This window comes from Ailuropoda melanoleuca, chromosome 6, assembly GCF_002007445.2.
Source record: "Ailuropoda melanoleuca isolate Jingjing chromosome 6, ASM200744v2, whole genome shotgun sequence".
Taxonomy (NCBI): Eukaryota; Metazoa; Chordata; class Mammalia; order Carnivora; family Ursidae; genus Ailuropoda; species Ailuropoda melanoleuca.
The window spans coordinates 110,714,367-110,731,927 of NC_048223.1; the positions used below are offsets into that span (position 1 = coordinate 110,714,367).

The 17,561-nt window shown below is 33.4% G+C and overlaps 1 protein-coding gene across 4 annotated transcripts in view; it reads left to right on the forward strand.

The window, feature by feature from the left end:
* PDCD4 (programmed cell death 4) overlaps window positions 1-17,490 on the forward strand; it is a 29,697-nt gene extending 12,207 nt beyond the window's left edge. For all 4 annotated transcript variants that reach the window (XM_002913560.4, XM_034663277.1, XM_034663278.1 and 1 more), the window contains exons 4-12: window positions 568-662; window positions 3,733-3,846; window positions 6,209-6,430; window positions 8,057-8,154; window positions 9,067-9,181; window positions 12,532-12,639; window positions 12,883-12,993; window positions 13,644-13,783; window positions 15,816-17,490. In XM_002913560.4, coding sequence (XP_002913606.1) covers window positions 568-662; window positions 3,733-3,846; window positions 6,209-6,430; window positions 8,057-8,154; window positions 9,067-9,181; window positions 12,532-12,639; window positions 12,883-12,993; window positions 13,644-13,783; window positions 15,816-15,876 — 1,064 coding nt within the window. In that variant the 3' untranslated portion in view covers window positions 15,877-17,490. The remainder of the gene's footprint in view (window positions 1-567; window positions 663-3,732; window positions 3,847-6,208; window positions 6,431-8,056; window positions 8,155-9,066; window positions 9,182-12,531; window positions 12,640-12,882; window positions 12,994-13,643; window positions 13,784-15,815) is intronic.
* Window positions 17,491-17,561: the final 71 nt, after the last annotated feature.

Here is a 17,561-nt window from a genome sequence, read left to right on the forward strand (position 1 = left end):
TGGGAGAGGAAGAAGCAGGCTCATAGCGGAGGAGCCTGATGTGGGGGCTCGATCCCATAACGCCGGGATCACGCCCTGAGCCGAAGGCAGACGCTTAACCGCTGTGCCACCCAGGCGCCCCCCTATGCCACATCTTATTGGCTCAACATACTTCCTTTTGTTTTGATCTTATGAAATGTCAAATGACATCTAGAGCTCAGCTGCATTATCACACCCCTTGGGGTCCCTGATATACATATTTTTCTGATTTGTTTTGTTTTGTTTTTGCTTTCATTTTAAAGCATCTGATGTTTTAGTTTTAATTTTATAAACTATTTCAATGCGATGTTTTAGAAATGGATTATAAAATATATAATATTTGATCATTACTGAAAAAGAAGTGATCCAAGAAAAAAGAGGCTTAAAGTATAATTCAACTGGAGAAAAAACTGGCATAGATATTAAAATGCAGTTTTTTAACTGTTATTTAATTAATATCTGAATATCTAGAATTATTTCGTATTTCAATTAAAATTTATGAACTATGAACTTTGTGTTCTTTTCTTTCTCAATTCTAAATTTTTACAGGTGGTGCAGGAGGCAAAGGTGTCTGGGGTACACCTGGACAGGTGTATGATGTGGAGGAGGTGGATGTGAAAGATCCTAACTATGATGACGACCAGGTATCAGTGTTGTACTTTTTAAAAAAAATCTGTGTTTAAAATGCTTATAAGTTTTTTGACTTCATGTTTGTAGTTTACTTATACATTTGTCGAATTATACATTCTATATCTATACTCTGTGCCTGTCAAATCATGTATATATGATTTATAGTGTGTGTGTGTGTGTGTGTATATAACGTGTGTGTATGTATACATATATGTGTATACACACATTAGTATCTGTATCTAAATCATACATATACTCAGTCCTGTTAGACTTTTAGGTAAATTTTGGATTGGGAAACCAAATTAACTGATAATGATACATGTGTAATTTTCACTTCATTTCTGAAGTGAGTCAGAAGTAGGTCTTTATAGATTTACTTAGGGTTATTGAATTGACTATTTCTCTCTCTTTTTTTTTAGATTTTATTTGTTTATTTGAGGCAGGGGGAAGGGCAGAGGGAGAAGCAGACTCCCCGATGAGCAGGGAGCCCAGTGTGGGTCTCAGTCCCAGACCCCTGGGATCATGACCCAAGCCGAAGGCAGACACTTAACCAACTGAGCCACTGAGGTGCCCCAAGTTGACTATTTCTTTAAAAAAGTATTTATTTGAGAGAGAGAGAGAGATTGGGAGAGAAGCAGATGAAAAGTATCTTTAAGCCAGGCTCTCTGCTGAGTGCCAAGCCGGCTGCGAGGCTTGAACTCAAGACCCATGAGGTCATAACCTGAGCTGAAACTGAGTCAGATGCTTAACCGACTGAGCCAGCCAGTCATCTCCAAGTTGAATGTTTCTCAATAAATTCTGTTGCGTTTATATAGTTTCTATAGTAATGATAATTGAGAAGAATATATATTCTTTTGAACATCATAAAAGAGTTATAGATATTAGGTTCCTTTTAAAATATTACTGTTTAGGATGGTAACTCTGTGGTAAATTTTATTTTGGGAATACGACTATCTTTTTTCAATGTTGAGAATGTAAATTTTGTTTTTCTTCCTTATGCTGTGCCTTCTATTCCCATGAGTTATTCATGCCATAACTGGAAGCCTGTATCTCCCACTCTCCTTCACAATCTTGCCCCTCCCCCTGGTAACTCCCAGTTTATTCTCTGTGTTTACAGGTCTGATTCTTTTTTGTTTATGTATTTGTTTTAGTTTTAGATTCCACGTATGAGTGAGATCATGTGGTGTTTGTCTTCCTCAGTCTTATTTCACTTAGCTTATTTCACGTAGGTCCATCCATGAGAATGTAAATTTTTAATAGATTTTATAACGAACATATATATATTTATTTTTTAATGGAAGATTTCTAACTTATACAAAAGTAGGATAGTGTAACAGACATGCTTGTACTCATCTCTCAGCTTTACCAACTGCAGTAATTAATAACTCATGGTCAGTCTTGTTTTATTCTGTAACTCCATTTATTTTTCCTCTTATATCCCCCTGCATGCACCCCCCCCATGCTCTGGATTATTTTGAAACAAATCCCGGACATTATGACATCTTTTTTAAAGTACTGTCTTTGCATGAGATAATGCATGGTGATGAGAATTTTAGACAGGAAATTATCAAGGTATATATTAGATTGTTTTTATTCCATATTTTTTGTATATACTTATCTATTTTAACTAATTGTTGAACATGGAAGTATTTCTAATAACATGAAAAAATGTAGGATTCAAATACTATAGAATCTTTGCTAAATGTTCTAATCTTAACATACAGTCTTTCAAGTGTGTGTTAGAAATGAGTCACAAGTTGCATATAAACATTTCTGGACTTTTTTGCAGAGGACAAAGGGGATAGAAAATTAATGGAGATTAATCTTTTTCTGAAATTTTATTAGTTGAATAATGCTTTTCCTCAGAGATTTTTAATTTTTTTTGAAGTTAAATAAAATCTTTAAAAAAATTTTTTTAAATTATTTATTTGAGAGAGAGAGAGAGGGAACATGAGTGGAGAGGAGAGGGAGAAGCAGACTCCCTGTCCGATGTGGGACTTAATCCCAGGACCCTGGGATCATGACCTGAGCCGGAGGCAGACGCTTAACCAGCTGAGCCACCCAGGCACCTTCCTTAGAGATTTTTTCATCACAAGGACATTGATTCTTGTTATAGGGACTTTTATTATAATACTAATCGTGAAGTCTTTGGTTCCTCCATTTTTTAAAATTTTATTTTTTATTTATTTTTCAGTGTTTTGTTTATTTATTTGAGAGAGAGCACAAGCCAGGGGTTGGAGGGGACAGAGGGAGAGGGAGAAGCCAACTCTCCATTGAGCAGGGAGCCAGATGTGGGGGTTGATCCCAGGACCCCAAGATCACGACATCACGACCCGAGCCGAAGGCAGACACTCAACTGACTGAGCCACCCAGGTGCCCCCCCCATTTTTTTTTTTTAAAGTGAAGTTTTAATGAGAATACTAGGTGTGATAGGAAGCCATCTTAAAGCTTTTTGGTCACTGAAGGATTGGTTTTGTGAGAGGTACAAAAAATTAACAAGATCCTGGGGGTTGGGAGCAAGTCATACTTGCTGTGGTTAGTTGTTCTATCTCTATATTAGTTTATTCAGATTTGTAAAAGAACAGTGACATAGATTCTATTTTAGTATCAGTGATCAAAGCATGTAGCATATTTTTTTCTTGCCCTGAATAAGAGTGGAGTAAAAAATTGGTTGGAATATAAAGTCGGAATATAAAGTCGGAATATAAAATTAAAACTATAAAATTATATTTTATATTTAATTTTTAAGTTGGAAAATAAAATAAAAAATATAAAATTTATATTTAAATTTTAAGTCAGAACATAAAAATACAAAATTTCAGGGGCTCCTGGATGGCTCAGTCAGTTAAACGTCCAACTCTTGATTTCCGCTCAGGTCCTGATCTCAGGGTTGTGAGATCAAGCCTGCATCAGGCTCTTTCTGGGCATGGAGGCTGCTTAAGATTCTTCTCTCTCTCCCTCTGCCCCTTCTCCCCTGTGCTCGCTTGCTCTCTAAAAAAATAAATAAAAAGTAAAAACAAATTTCAGTTTATCTGAATATTTTGTTCATTAGTTTATAACTCTTTCACCTCCTTTCCCTCTTAGGAGAACTGTGTTTATGAAACTGTAGTTTTGCCTTTGGATGAAACAGCATTTGAGAAAACGTTAACACCAATCATACAGGAATATTTTGAGCATGGAGATACGAATGAAGTTGCGGTAGGTTTAAAATTGCAAGTATGATTTATTTAATATAGGAAAGAAAACACTATTAAAACCAGAACATCATATCCAAAATGATCTTGGATCACTGGATAAGTTTAATAAGCATTTTCTTTTGCATAAATGAATTTCTAAGAAATGGAGTAAAATTTCCTTAATGTAGATTAGTTCTTTCTTATTTGGATGTGATGAGGGCTATATGCCATTTCTTTCCCTGAAAAAATGGCACAGTAATATTTTAATAATTTTTATAATTATAAATTTTTTGTAATTGAAAGTGTATAAAATAATATTAAGAATTTCTAACATCTGTGGACCTTCTCAAACCTCTTCAGGGATCTCGGTTAAAAATGACTGATTTAGTTCCATTTTTTTGACATTTATTTCAGTGTTCAGGATTAAGATAAAATTTATCTTTGTATTCTGTCCAAAAGAAGGAGAACACAGATATAAAGGTTTGAATAAAGAATTTGAATAAGAATAAAGATAAGAAAAAGAATACAGAAACCAAGAGAACAAATGTGTTTTTGAAACATAATTTGCATGGGAACGTTTCCTGTGTTATGAGTTGTTCATAAAGTAAATCTAAAATGGTAAAATAAAACTACCTGACTAGGATTATGGACTTAAAATACTAAAATTGCAACTTTTTTTTTTTTAAATTGCAACTCTTTAAAAGGCTTTTATTTATTTATTTTAAAGATTTTATTTATTTGACAGAGAGAGAGACAGCCAGTGAGAGAGGGTGGGAGAGGAAGAAGCAGGCTCCCCGATGTGGGGCTCGATCCCAGGACTCTGAGATCACGCCCTGAGCTGAAGGCAAACGCTTAATGACTGAGCCACCCAGGCGCCCCTAAAAGGCTTTTATAATTTAGACTCTTATACTTCAGACTGGGCTTTCTTGGTTTGTCTGACACCATGAGGTCTGATATCCTTAGATTTGTAGGATTTAAATATAAAACAAATATTTGTTCAATGCATACCATGTGAAGGAATATGTAATAGGTGATTCCTGCCCTTATGAAGATCAGTCAAGTGAGGGAAGAGATATATATAATGTGAAGTCTTCTATTGTAGAGGAAGAGTTTAAGTCCTGTAAGGGTAGACTATTGAAGTCCTATCTACCTAGCATGGGACTAGAGGTATACTATGTATTTATTAACTGAGTAGTACTATAAGCAGAGTGTTATGGAAGCATAAAATGGAGAGTAATAGAAAAGATGATCTGAGCTATGTAAGAATTAGAAGTTTGCCAAGGTAAGATGGTTGAAGAGTTCTCCAGAAAGGAGAAGTATCCTGTTTAAAAGCAATGAGTTAGTTGTTCAAGCACAGTCCAGGAAAGAGGAAATTCAGTGGGAAGAGACTGCTAACACGGACACCAGTTAGATGGCTGTGAAAATAGTTCTGGCACCCTTTTAGTAGTATAACGTGATTTAAATACTCTGAGAAAACTAAGTAAAAAGGAAGGCACTCTAAGTAACTGAGTTAGAAGTTAGCTTGTAGGGTCATGCTGCCTGTATTTCACTTCCAACTTGGCCACTCCAGCTATATGCCCTTAGCAAATATTTAATTTTTCATTGCTTTAGGTATTATGACAGTACCTCCCTGGAAGGGTTGTTTTGAGTCTTAAATAAGATAATAGAAATTGAAGTGGCTGTTACAATGCTTGATACGTTATGCGCAGTAGTTAGTATTAGCAGGTGCTATTATATTTTTAATAGGCAATTTTAACTTAATCTCAGCATTTAAAGAAGTAATTCCACTTAAAAACAAGAGTTTAAGATCTCCTTTTAAACTTTCTATGAACAGTATAAAGTAAACTTTAGTGAGAAGAGAAAACTTTGAGGAAAAGTAGAGTATAAATAGCTTATGATAACATAAAATGAATCTCACCACAAATATTCATAGAAGAATATTCCTAGAAATTAGGAGCGCCTGACTGGCTCAGTTGGAGGTTATGTGACTCTTGATCTTGGGGTCATGAGTTTGAGCTCCGTGTTAGGTATAGAGACTACTTAAATAAAAAAATTTTTTTTTAGATTATAAGACACAGGGTTAATTGATTCGTAACACCAAACTAATTAGCAGTATATAGTTTAATACTGTTTTAGGTGTAATTCACATTCTTGAGTTTAGTGATGCTCAGATAGTGAAAGCTTGACAGAGTGGATCAATATTTAATTTATATGCACCGAAAGATGTATTTATCCTATCCTACAAAATTGACTGCTTTTCTGATTATTTCCAGAGGGGAAAAGATAAGGATGTATGGATAAAGTCTTGGATTTTCGAAAATAAAATTGTATTGAATTAAAGGCAGTGACATATACTTCTTAGTTTTGTTTTGTTTTTTAAATAGGAAATGCTAAGAGATTTAAATCTTGGTGAAATGAAAAGTGGAGTACCAGTGTTGGCAGTGTCCTTGGCATTGGAGGGAAAGGCTAGTCATAGAGAAATGACATCTAAGCTTCTTTCTGACCTTTGTGGGACAGTAATGAGCACAAACGATGTAGAAAAATCATTTGACAAATTACTGAAAGATCTACCTGAACTGGCATTGGATACTCCTAGAGCACCGCAGGTTTGTATGACTATTCATTCTCTTCCCCACTACACTTCCAGTTATAGAAATAATACGTGCTCCTAGGAAATTATTGTAGATAAAGAGGACAAAATGGCCCATATTTTTTACCACACGAAAATAGCCCTCTGACATTTTAGTATATTTTTGTCTAGCTGTTCTTCTTTTCTTTTTCTTTTTCAAATATAGTTTTCATCATACTGTAATTTTATATCCTGCTTTTCCACCCATGCTCTGTATAGTTTGCAGGTCATTATTTTTTTTTTCCTGCCTGTGTATTTTATGTGATACATGGTTAAGCTGTTTTATGAGCTAGGATTTCAAAAATATGTAAATTGTTATAATTGAAGATTGAATTGGCTGGACTGATGTTTATTATAAAAATAATCATAAATAAGTCTGTTCCCTTTTGTTACTTTGTGGGGAAATAATTAGAAAATTAATAATTTATGTTTCTGTTTAGATTCTGTCCTCAAAGCCTTATACTTTTATTAGATTTAATGCATGCTGATACTATAACATGACTTTCTGTTTTGAAATTGAAAATATGTGAAAACGTTGCTATTTACTTGATCAAAGTTTTAAATCAAGGTAGGAGCACTTTACTTAAGCATTAATTTAGAAATAGAGTATAGGTAGGTTAATTCCTAAATGCTGTTTCTGTTAGACATTTCTGTGACATACAGCAGTCTGTGTAAGGTATTGAGCAATGATTCAGATGTGGACTTTTTATGATAGTACTCATATATTAAAAAATGATTACATAAATTTATATTATGGAATTTTTGAAAAATAAAGGTCAACTGGAAGCAAGGTCAGCAAAAATAACCACTGTTAGCATTTTGGTGTTAAATCTATTTTACTTTCTGTGGTTATATATCAATGTAGGGTTTTTATGTATCCTTGCTTTTTTTCTTTTAATAAAAAATGGAGTTACACTGTGTATGCTGTTTTATAAACTTGATTTTTCTTACACCATAAAATGTGGTAAACATATTTCCTAATGGCTACATAATGTACCATCTTACATATCATTTAACCATACCTTTATTGTTGGACGCTAACGTCATTTCCAATTTTTATAACAAATAATGCTATGGAAAGGAGTGCCTGGTTGGTTCAGTCTGTGGAGCATGTGACTCTTGGTCTCAGGTTCATGAGTTCAAGCCCCACACTGGGTGTGGAGCCTACTTTAGCAATAACAACAAAAGGAAGTAATGCTATGAATATACTTTCAGACAGAAATTTCTACACAGAGTTTTCTCCATAAAATAAATTCTCTTAATCAGTTTTTGAGAAAACCTAGTGCCATTTTTTTGTTTGTTTCTAGAAGAGAGTTTTCTCTTGAACTTAGTCCATTGGCTTAACAAGTAATTTTGATCGTATACTATGTTTCAGGCAGTGTCAAAGGTGTTGGGGGATTAGAATTGAGCAATTTGCCCCCGCCATGGTACTTATCTTGAAGGGTAAGACGTGGGAGTGTATGCCAAGCATAACTAGCAGGTGCTAAATAGTATCTTAGATATTGACTGTGTAGTCAGTCTTTATCATTTATGTGTTTAGAAATTGTGTCCTATAAAGGTTTATTTTAGGTTTTTTATGTAGCTTTTTTTTTTCTTATTGTAGTTGGTGGGCCAGTTTATTGCTAGAGCTGTTGGAGATGGAATTTTATGTAATACCTATATTGATAGTTACAAAGGAACTGTAGATTGTATACAGGCTAGGTAAGTAAATTAATTTTTCTACCTAGAATTTTAAAAGAGAGGAAAATTCTACAGGATTTTATTAAAATGACATTTGAATTAATCAGACATTGTAGACCTCTATTTGTCATTTGTTTGCATTTGCCATTGCTAAAACAAAATTGAGAGATTGTTGACATATAACAGGAAGAGGACAGTACTATAATGTAGAAGTTTGGGATTTTAGCTAAACCATTAGCTACCTTTATATCAAACCAGTCTTCTCTGGGTCTCAGTTTCCTTATTTATTAAATGGAAGGATTGGACTGAGAATGTTTAAGGTCTGTTCAAGTTTTCACAATCTGTAATTATTTAATACTCTAGTAAGATGGGCAGTAACAAAGGAGCCCCATTTTCAATTATTTTATATTTATCTGTTACAGCAATATTAGGAAATAATGTTTTCCACTCTTGTTCTTTGGTATAATTAACTTTAAGCTAAATGCAATATTTGGGAGTCATCCTGTATGATTTTTATAACTTTCTGGAAACTTAGATTTGGACTTAGCCATGTGTTAGGTTTTCTCAGGTGTAGATGTTAACTTAATTTTCTGGGACTGCTCAGATCAGAGTGGAATTGTTGTCCTCATAGGAAGGCACAGATCTGTGTAAAAGTTAAGTTTTATGTGAAATGTTTCTTCTCAGTATAGATGAATTTTTTTGTAATAAGGTTAGATTTTTTTCTTGACTGAGAAAAGAAAATAAGAGAGTATGAGAATATAAACATGAAAAGCAACTTTTTTTTTTTTGCTCCCAACTTTTTATTTTAAAAAGTAGTTTTTTAAAAGACTTGAATTTTAGGTTGCTTTTATGTTATGTGAAAGCTTTTAGGTCAGCCTTAAGCATGTCCAAGTTGCCAAAGTTATTTATTGATGTTGTTATTTCTTTTGGTAGAGCGGCTCTGGACAAGGCTACTGTGCTCCTGAGTATGTCTAAAGGTGGAAAGCGCAAAGACAGTGTGTGGGGTTCTGGAGGTGGGCAGCAGTCTGTTAATCACCTTGTTAAAGAGGTAACTACTGGGTATTGTCTTTAACCTAATTTACATGTATTTCTCTAGGGAAGTAAACTATGCCCTCTAGCTGGTATTTTTTTTTTTTTTAAAGATTTTATTTATTCATTTGACAGAGATAGAGACAGCCAGCGAGAGAGGGAACACAAGCAGGGGGAGTGGGAGAGGAAGAAGCAGGCTCACAGTGGAGGAGCCCGATGTGGGGCTCGATCCCATAACGCCGGGATCACGCCCTGAGCTGAAGGCAGACGCCCAACCGCTGTGCCACCCAGGCGCCCCTCTAGCTGGTATTTTTGCAGACAAAAATTAAGTTCAGTCTTAAAGCTACAAATGGAAAATTGGATAACCTTTGTATATTTGGCTTTATACCCTAGCGCTATAAATTATACAAGAATTATATAATTGTTATTACATTTTTATGGTTTCTCTGACTTAAAAATAAGACTGAGTTAAAAGGGCTTTCATAAGAAGACTGTATTTGAGCCTCAAAGGAATGCCTGAAGTTTTTTCTTATATTGGTGTTTAAAATTATTCAAATAATGTCAAAATAAGATTTTCTATTTTGTAGTTATTCAGTAAGTAACTATATTTTTAAATGAGTAATTTGAAACTGGATACTCTCAGATCATATGTTATGAATTATGAACAGTAGAGTAGATCAGAGTGGTAGAGTTTTGTAAGGAAGTTTACCACCTGTATGCATGCTTTAAAAGTAAAAATAATTGATTTATTGCGTTAAAGTGCCAGATTATTCTCTATGGATTTTTTTTCTGCCAATAATGTTCTATAACAGGAAACCAGAAGAAGTATTTAATCTTGTTTGCACATTGTTAAGAAAATTAGAAGATTTATAGCTCATGTGGTTCTGATTTTTGAGTGTAATCTTTTTATGTGCTGCAGTTTCAATATTTAATCTTTTAACGATATGTGTACCTAGTTTGGGGGTTAAGGAGCTGAAAGTATAGATTTTCGACCAGTTTGCTTTTATATATCTTAAAGTAGATAAGTTGGTGTTTGTAATGTCATGATTGCAGCATCTGCTTTTAAAAAATTTTTCAAGTTGTTGGAAAGATTGAGATGTAAACCCAGTCAAGATACCAGGGCATTTTGACAAGAAAATCACATAAAAGGCATCTAGATGGGAAAGGAAGAAGTAAAACTGTCTCTATTCTCAGATGACATGATCTGTTTACAGAAGATCTGAATGAATGTACAAAAAAACAAAAAACCACACTGTCAACTAATAAATGAATTCAGCAGGGTTGTAGGATATAAGATCAATATACAATATTCAGTTCTAGTTCTGTACATTAGCAGTGAATGATATGAAGTGAAATTAGGAAACAATTGCTTTTACAATAGAATAAAAAATACTAAAATACTTAGGAATAAATTTAACAAAAGAAGTGCATTCTTATATACCAAAAACTGCAGAACATTGTTGAAATAAATTAAGACCTAAATAAATAGAAAGATATCCAGATATCCAGATATCCTGTATTTATGGATTGGAAGATGCAATATTGTTAAGGTGGTAATACTCAGGGCACCTGGCTTTCTCAGTTAGAGGAGCTTATGACTCTTGATCTCAGGGTTGTGAGTTCCAGCCTCACATTGGGTGTAGAGATTACTAAAAAAAATTAACTTAAAAAAAAAAAAAACAAAAGATGGTAACGTTCCCCTAAAAATTAGTACTTTTAGAAACGGTCAAACTATTTTATGTGAATTATCTCAATCAAAAAATAGTCAAGATAAAAATTGAAATAAAGCTGCCAGTATGAGTTTGAGGTTCACATTATTTGGATATTCTTTTATTTTTACATGGAAGGATGAGTTGGACAAAGAGGACTTTTAGAAATGTATACATTATTTATAGTTTATCATTTTCAAAAAAATTCATGGAACCTAATGGGAAACATTTAAATACTTAAAGTTGTGTAACAATATTACAAAACTCTAAATGATATAATTTAATAAATGTATCAGTTTACAATTATAAAGTAAAAAAATGTTATTCAAATGCCATGCTTTAAATATTTACTTTCCTAAAGCAGGATAATAGAAATTATTCATTAGGTTGTATTCTGCTGATCAAATTTTACTTTACCTTTCGTGAAAATACGTTGCAGAAGTTGAAGTCAAAGATACTTAGATTATTTAATTCAGTCAGCCAACATTCATTGAGCGTGTACTAGGTGCAAAGGTGATTTTAACAGGCAGTGTATAGGGAATAACATTCTTGTTGGAAGTTCTTGTGCTGGAAAAGTTTTCCTTCTTTTCTCTGGAGCCATAGAGGTTATTGTTTTTAATCAAGAAAGTTAAGTCTTGCCTCTTTAGCTATAACTAGAAGCTGAATTACTCATGAATGTCTCAGATAATTGGTTTCAAATCCCTTAGCTGTAGAGAAAAGAGAAGGTATATGGATATTTTGTTCTATCTGATAAAACTATATTATCATCACTCATTTTTTGGCTGCCAGTGAACTGTTTAGGTCATCCTGATGGAAGTGAAAGTTTGTGACACTTTATTAATAATAAACTGTTAATCTTGAGACTTTCCTTCAGTGCCCTCTAGTGGTCTTTAAAATCCCTTGTCTTACGGTGAACATTGAAGCGTTATGGTCACAACTCGGGCCATGTACATCTTAAGTCTACTCCTAGATCTCAGTGATTATTAAGACACACTGAAGCACTGTGTTTTCTTTATAATTATAATTATGTTTTCTTTATAATTATGAACCACTTAAAAATTATAAAAAAATTTGTTATGATAGTGTTGTGTCAAGTCTGTATGTTCTTAACACAGCTGTTTGTGACCTGCTTTGAAAGTAAGGAAATCCTACAGGCAAAAAGCACAGTTTCTTGTGCTTTTTTTTAATTAGGAATTTTAGGTGTGCCTTGGTTGGTCAGTCGGTTGAATGTCAGACTCTTGGTTTTGGCTCAGGTGCTGGTCTGGCAGTTGTGAGATGGAGCCCCAACTGAGGCTCTCTGTGCTTGGTGTGGAGTCAGCTTCAGAATCTTTTCTGTCTCCCTCCCCGTCTGCCCCTCCGCATGCACATGTGTGCGCTCGCTCTCTCTCTCTCTCTAAAAATGAATGCAAATCTTTAAGAAATAAAAAATAAAAACTAGGAATTCTTTTTTTCTTTTTTTTTAGATTTTATTTATTTATTTGACAGAAAGAGCACAAACAGGGAGAGTGGCAGGCGGAGGGAGAAGCAGGCTCCTTACTGAGCAGGGAGCCCAAGGCAGGACTCGATCTCAGGACCAAAGGCAGGCACTTAACCAACTGAGCCACCCAGGTGCCCCCAGAAACTAGGAATTCTAACACATCTCAATTTTTAAATTTCATAGATTGATATGCTGCTGAAAGAGTATTTACTCTCTGGAGACATATCTGAAGCTGAACATTGCCTTAAGGAACTGGAAGTACCTCATTTTCACCATGAGCTTGTGTATGAAGTAAGATGACTTTGACATTCCAAAGAGAATTATTAAGCGTTCCTTTTTGCACCACAGTGACTTAATTCTTCTTTAATAGCATACGTCTTTTTTTTTTTTTTAATTTTAATGTTAAGGGAGTAGTTTTTAAATTTTTATAATGATTATAATTACATATCAGACAAAAGGAATCTGATACGTTTTAGGAGCAGTTTCTTTATATGAATTAATGACCAAACATTCATTCATTCATTCAATTTTTAGGCCATTGTAATGGTTTTAGAGTCAACTGGAGAAAGTACATTTAAGATGATTTTGAATTTATTAAAATCTCTTTGGAAATCTTCTACCATTACCCTAGACCAAATGAAAAGAGTAAGTATAACATTATTTTAAACAGTTTTTAGGCTTATACCGTGAATGTATGATTGAATAAAGATTATGAATTGTTAATGAAATGTTCTTTTAGGTATGTTTAATAGTACTGTACCTGTAGTTGTTTTTTTGTTTGTTTTTTTAATTGTTGTGATGATGTTTGACCTCTTGTAGCCATTTCTTGAAAGTAACAATTCTCAGTGGGTTTTTTTAAGATGTGATTGTTCTTTCTCAAGAATTCTACTTTTAAGATATGATAGTTTCTATTTTATATCTAGAAACAAACATGAACATGGTCTTTTAACAAATATACTTTAAAGCATTTAATTTATTCCTATTTAAAATATTGGCGAGGTTCTTATTTGCCTTATATTTTTAAAAAGTGTAGTAAATGTATATAGAGAAGTAGATGAAGAAATGTGTCCAGTGTCTGATGTCTATCTACCTAAACTCTTTTGAGAGAACAATTTTAAAGAAAACATCCTATGACAAATATACCTACTGTCTATACTTTTCAAGGATCAGATCTGACTTCAGTCTAATTTTATGAACAGTTAAGGCCTTAAATGTAGCTTGATGACAGTGATGGGTTGTATGGCATTATGTATTTCATGTGGGCTAACATTCTGTATATAATTTTATTGTTTTAGGGTTATGAGAGAATTTACAATGAAATTCCGGACATTAATCTGGATGTCCCACATTCATACTCTGTGCTTGAGCGATTTGTAGAAGAATGTTTTCAGGCTGGAATAATTTCCAGACAACTCAGAGATCTTTGTCCTTCAAGGTACTTTATTACTTTTTCCACATAGGATACTGGCTGAGTGCTTGGAAAGGCTAAGCTAATTTTCTGTCATTCCAAAAAATTCTGGAATTCTGTCAGAAAAATAACATCTCCCCTAAAGCCACTCAAGAGTGGAAATCATCTATTTTGAGTTTATGGAAAAACAAGGGCAAAGCTTATTTTGCCCCCTTGTGAATCTATTCAGGACTACTTCATGAAGCCCTTGTTCACTGGGAGGAAACTAAGTTTGTGTAGTAAGTTCTGTGTACCAGGCTCTGTTAGTACTTGAAATATTATTTCAGAGTAGATATTATCACCAGTGAGATGAGAAAATTGAGGTTTAAGGAAGTGTAGTATACCTTTCCTAAGGTCACACATAGTAGAGGCCAAGGATGAATCCAGACCTTTCCTGGCTTCAGAGATCGAGGCTTATTCCTGTACTCCATGTAGCTTCCTTTTTCTCCTTCATGGAATGAAGAATTAAGGCTAAATGGATCTGATCTCATTGGAAAGTGGATGTGTGTGATTCTTTGGAGATGATATATTTGTGCTACTAGGATCTAACTCTTCAGAAGTTGATGAGTTTTTTTGTGTGTGTGTTTAAAATAAAGCTTATAATGAAGTTTATAAATAGGTATAAATGTTAGTAATTGCTAAACTTGTATATGTCTGCTTTATGTACATTTTAAGTTTTTGTAATTTTTAATCTGAAAAAATTGCAAAGCTTTGTCTATTTTTATTGAAGTCGATTATGAGAATTAAATCTCAGAAAAAATGGTTCCTGGTAGTGTCTTTTTCTCTAGGAAGTTTAGAAGCCATTGAGAGAGAAGAAGGAAGATAGAGTTTAATGGTTTTGATAAAAATGTTTGAAAATATAGATCTCTAAAAATACATATGTGTGTGTGTGTATCTGTGCTTGGTGATAGCATCATTTATGTGCCAAGTGGTATACATCAGTAAATACTGTCAACTTTGGTAAGGGTTCTTGTTACTTACTGCTTTGTTTCCAATCTCCATCTCCTAATATTACAGTGTGAAGCCTTTATGTACAGGAAAATGTAGCTGATTTTTACTTAGACTTAGTATGAAAAGGGGCCAACACCTTGGCACTAGTTTTTTAAAATTTTCAGCCTCTGTTCAGAAGTCTAACTGGTCATTTCTATTGTGGCTTTACTCTCAAAGATAAAGTTGAGGAGATACCTAACTGTTCTTTGTATGCCATAGAACTGTGACTTTTTATCCTCTACCCATTAGCTTATTTGGTTGAAGTGCACATTTGTGTGTGGTCTTGAATGCTTGTGCATGTTGGTCTAGGGTCAGAGAATGAGGGCTAATCCTGAGCAAACTGTTTTCCATTTACTGCTTTAGGCTGCTGGTCAACTATTCCTTCTGGGTTGTTGCTACTGGGTATAGCTACCTACAGCGTAAGTGTGGTTACATTATGAAGCAGGGTCTCTTGAGTTTGAAATAGTAGGAATTCCAAAATGGGGCATAAACTGGAATTAATTGGATTCTGATTTGTTTCTCCATGTACAGGTTATGGCTTTTCTACATTTGAGAAGAAGCTAAAAAAATTTTTTAAACATGGACATTTTCATAGGCTCTGTAGCTCTGGTTTGCATAATTCCAAATCATGTTGGTGTTTCTCTGGCTCACTGTTTAGTTTTCAAATAATACTAATAACATAGTAGGAGTAAATATTAAAATTCTAAATAGCATGTTTGCTTTATATTTTAACTTTTTAAAAACATGATTCCATTTGGACAGTGAACTTATTTTAATAAGCTTTTTTTTAACTGAAAACTGCTTCGGTTAGTAGTTCATTTGGCTTGTTATATCCTAGGATATATAGTAGGGAAAGAATCTTTTTTGGAAGAATTAGAGGTATGCTCACTTTTTTTTTTTTTTTTTTTTAAATAAAACACTTCAAAACCTAATGACTAACCAGAAGAACCCAAGGGTTGTTTTTTTTTTTTGTTTTGACCTATGGTCAGAATTGGTATCCATTTTCATGTTTGTGTTCTTTTCATTACAGGGGCAGAAAACGTTTTGTAAGTGAAGGAGATGGAGGTCGTCTTAAACCAGAGAGCTACTGAATATAAGAACTCTTACTGTCTTAGATGTTATAAAAAATATATAAATATATCTGAATTGTAAGAGTTGTTAGCACAGGTTTTTTGTTTTTTGTTTTTTTTTTTTGAAGCACTTGTTTTGGGTACAAGGCATTTCTGAAATTTTATAAACTTACAACATAAGGGGAATTTTTAAAGGAATTTTTTTTTATCTTTTCTTTCTTTCTTTCTTTCTTTCTTTTTTTTTTTTTGGAGGGTATAAAGGAGGGACAGAGGAGTAACCACTTCTTAAGTGGAATATTCTCATAAGCTACCTTTTGTAAGTGCCATGTTTATGACCTAATCATTCCAAGTTTTGCATTGATGTCTGACTGCCACTCTTTTCTTTCAAGGACAGTGTTTTTGTAGTAAAATCACTGGTTTATACAAAGCTTTATTTAGGGGGTGAAGTTAAGCTGCTAAAACCCCATGTTGGCTGCTGCTGTTGGAATACTGTGCTTTGGGAGTAAAAAAAAAAAAAAAAAAGTTATTTCTTTGTCTTAAAGAATTTTAAGAAAATGAGTTAGTCATAAGACTTATTCATTTTTCCAGGGAACATATTGATTGGTCTTAAAGACTAGACTAGACAGTTAAATAAATGGTGGCTGGAACATCTATTTTTCTACAAAACTGGAAAAATGAACCCGGTTCTAAAAGAATGTATGACAAAATAAAACATGTAAAGCAGTGTTGATTCTTTATTGGGAATACATATATTTTAGGTCTTTATAAAAACGTTTATTTTACGCAGCAAATTTTAAATCCTATAAGGGAGTATATTTGAACCTAGTGAATTAAACTTTGTTCTTTGCAAACTTTTAAATCAAAAGTACAATAGTAGATTCTTTTAATATTATCTGCGGGAAATACCATACATGTTTTCTAACCTTCTCTAAAATATAATACCTTTCATCATTCTTAAGTTCTGTTACCAACTGTTATAAAAAATTATTCTTCAGAGACTCAAAAGTTTTTACATTTATCCCAATATCTGAGAAAATAGTAGCTACCAATAAATAATAGTTCTTTAAAGAATGTTCACATTTCTAACCTCTTTTGCAGAGCCTAATTACTCAGCAAGGGCTCAAGGTCTATGATAATTTAAATAGTCTAATATTGATTGTAGCAACCAGCCAAGAATTATATTCAGATTTATAAACATATTCTTAGGAATATGCCCATTACAGGTTTAGGCAGTCTCTTAGAACTAAAACCCCAAATTTAACGTTCATATTTATGTCATGGGCTCTTTGAAGTCTATATTTTTTTCTGTTTTTAGGGTTTTAATTGTGTTTGATACCTGGATGATAAAGGTAGCCCCGGTAATTCTTTATTTCTTAAAGTCAGTATCGGTAAAAGCTCAGGGGACTACTTGATAAGTGAAGGTTTCTTAAAAATCAAATTTGTTTAAGAAATACAGTTTTGTCAGGGTAGGACCAGTTGGTCAGGCAAAATAGCCTTAAATAAGAAACACAAACTTCATAAACAAGTTTTAAATTTAGGTAATAATGTAAAAGCCCCAAAACGCTTTGTACGAGATTAGAATGTATCTTCAAATTCAGTTTTTAATAAACATGTAAAGATTATCTGAATATAAAAGTTGTATTTAGTCACTTGTGCCTAAGAATGTTACCTATAAGACTTACAGTAATAGGAATGGTGAAACAGTA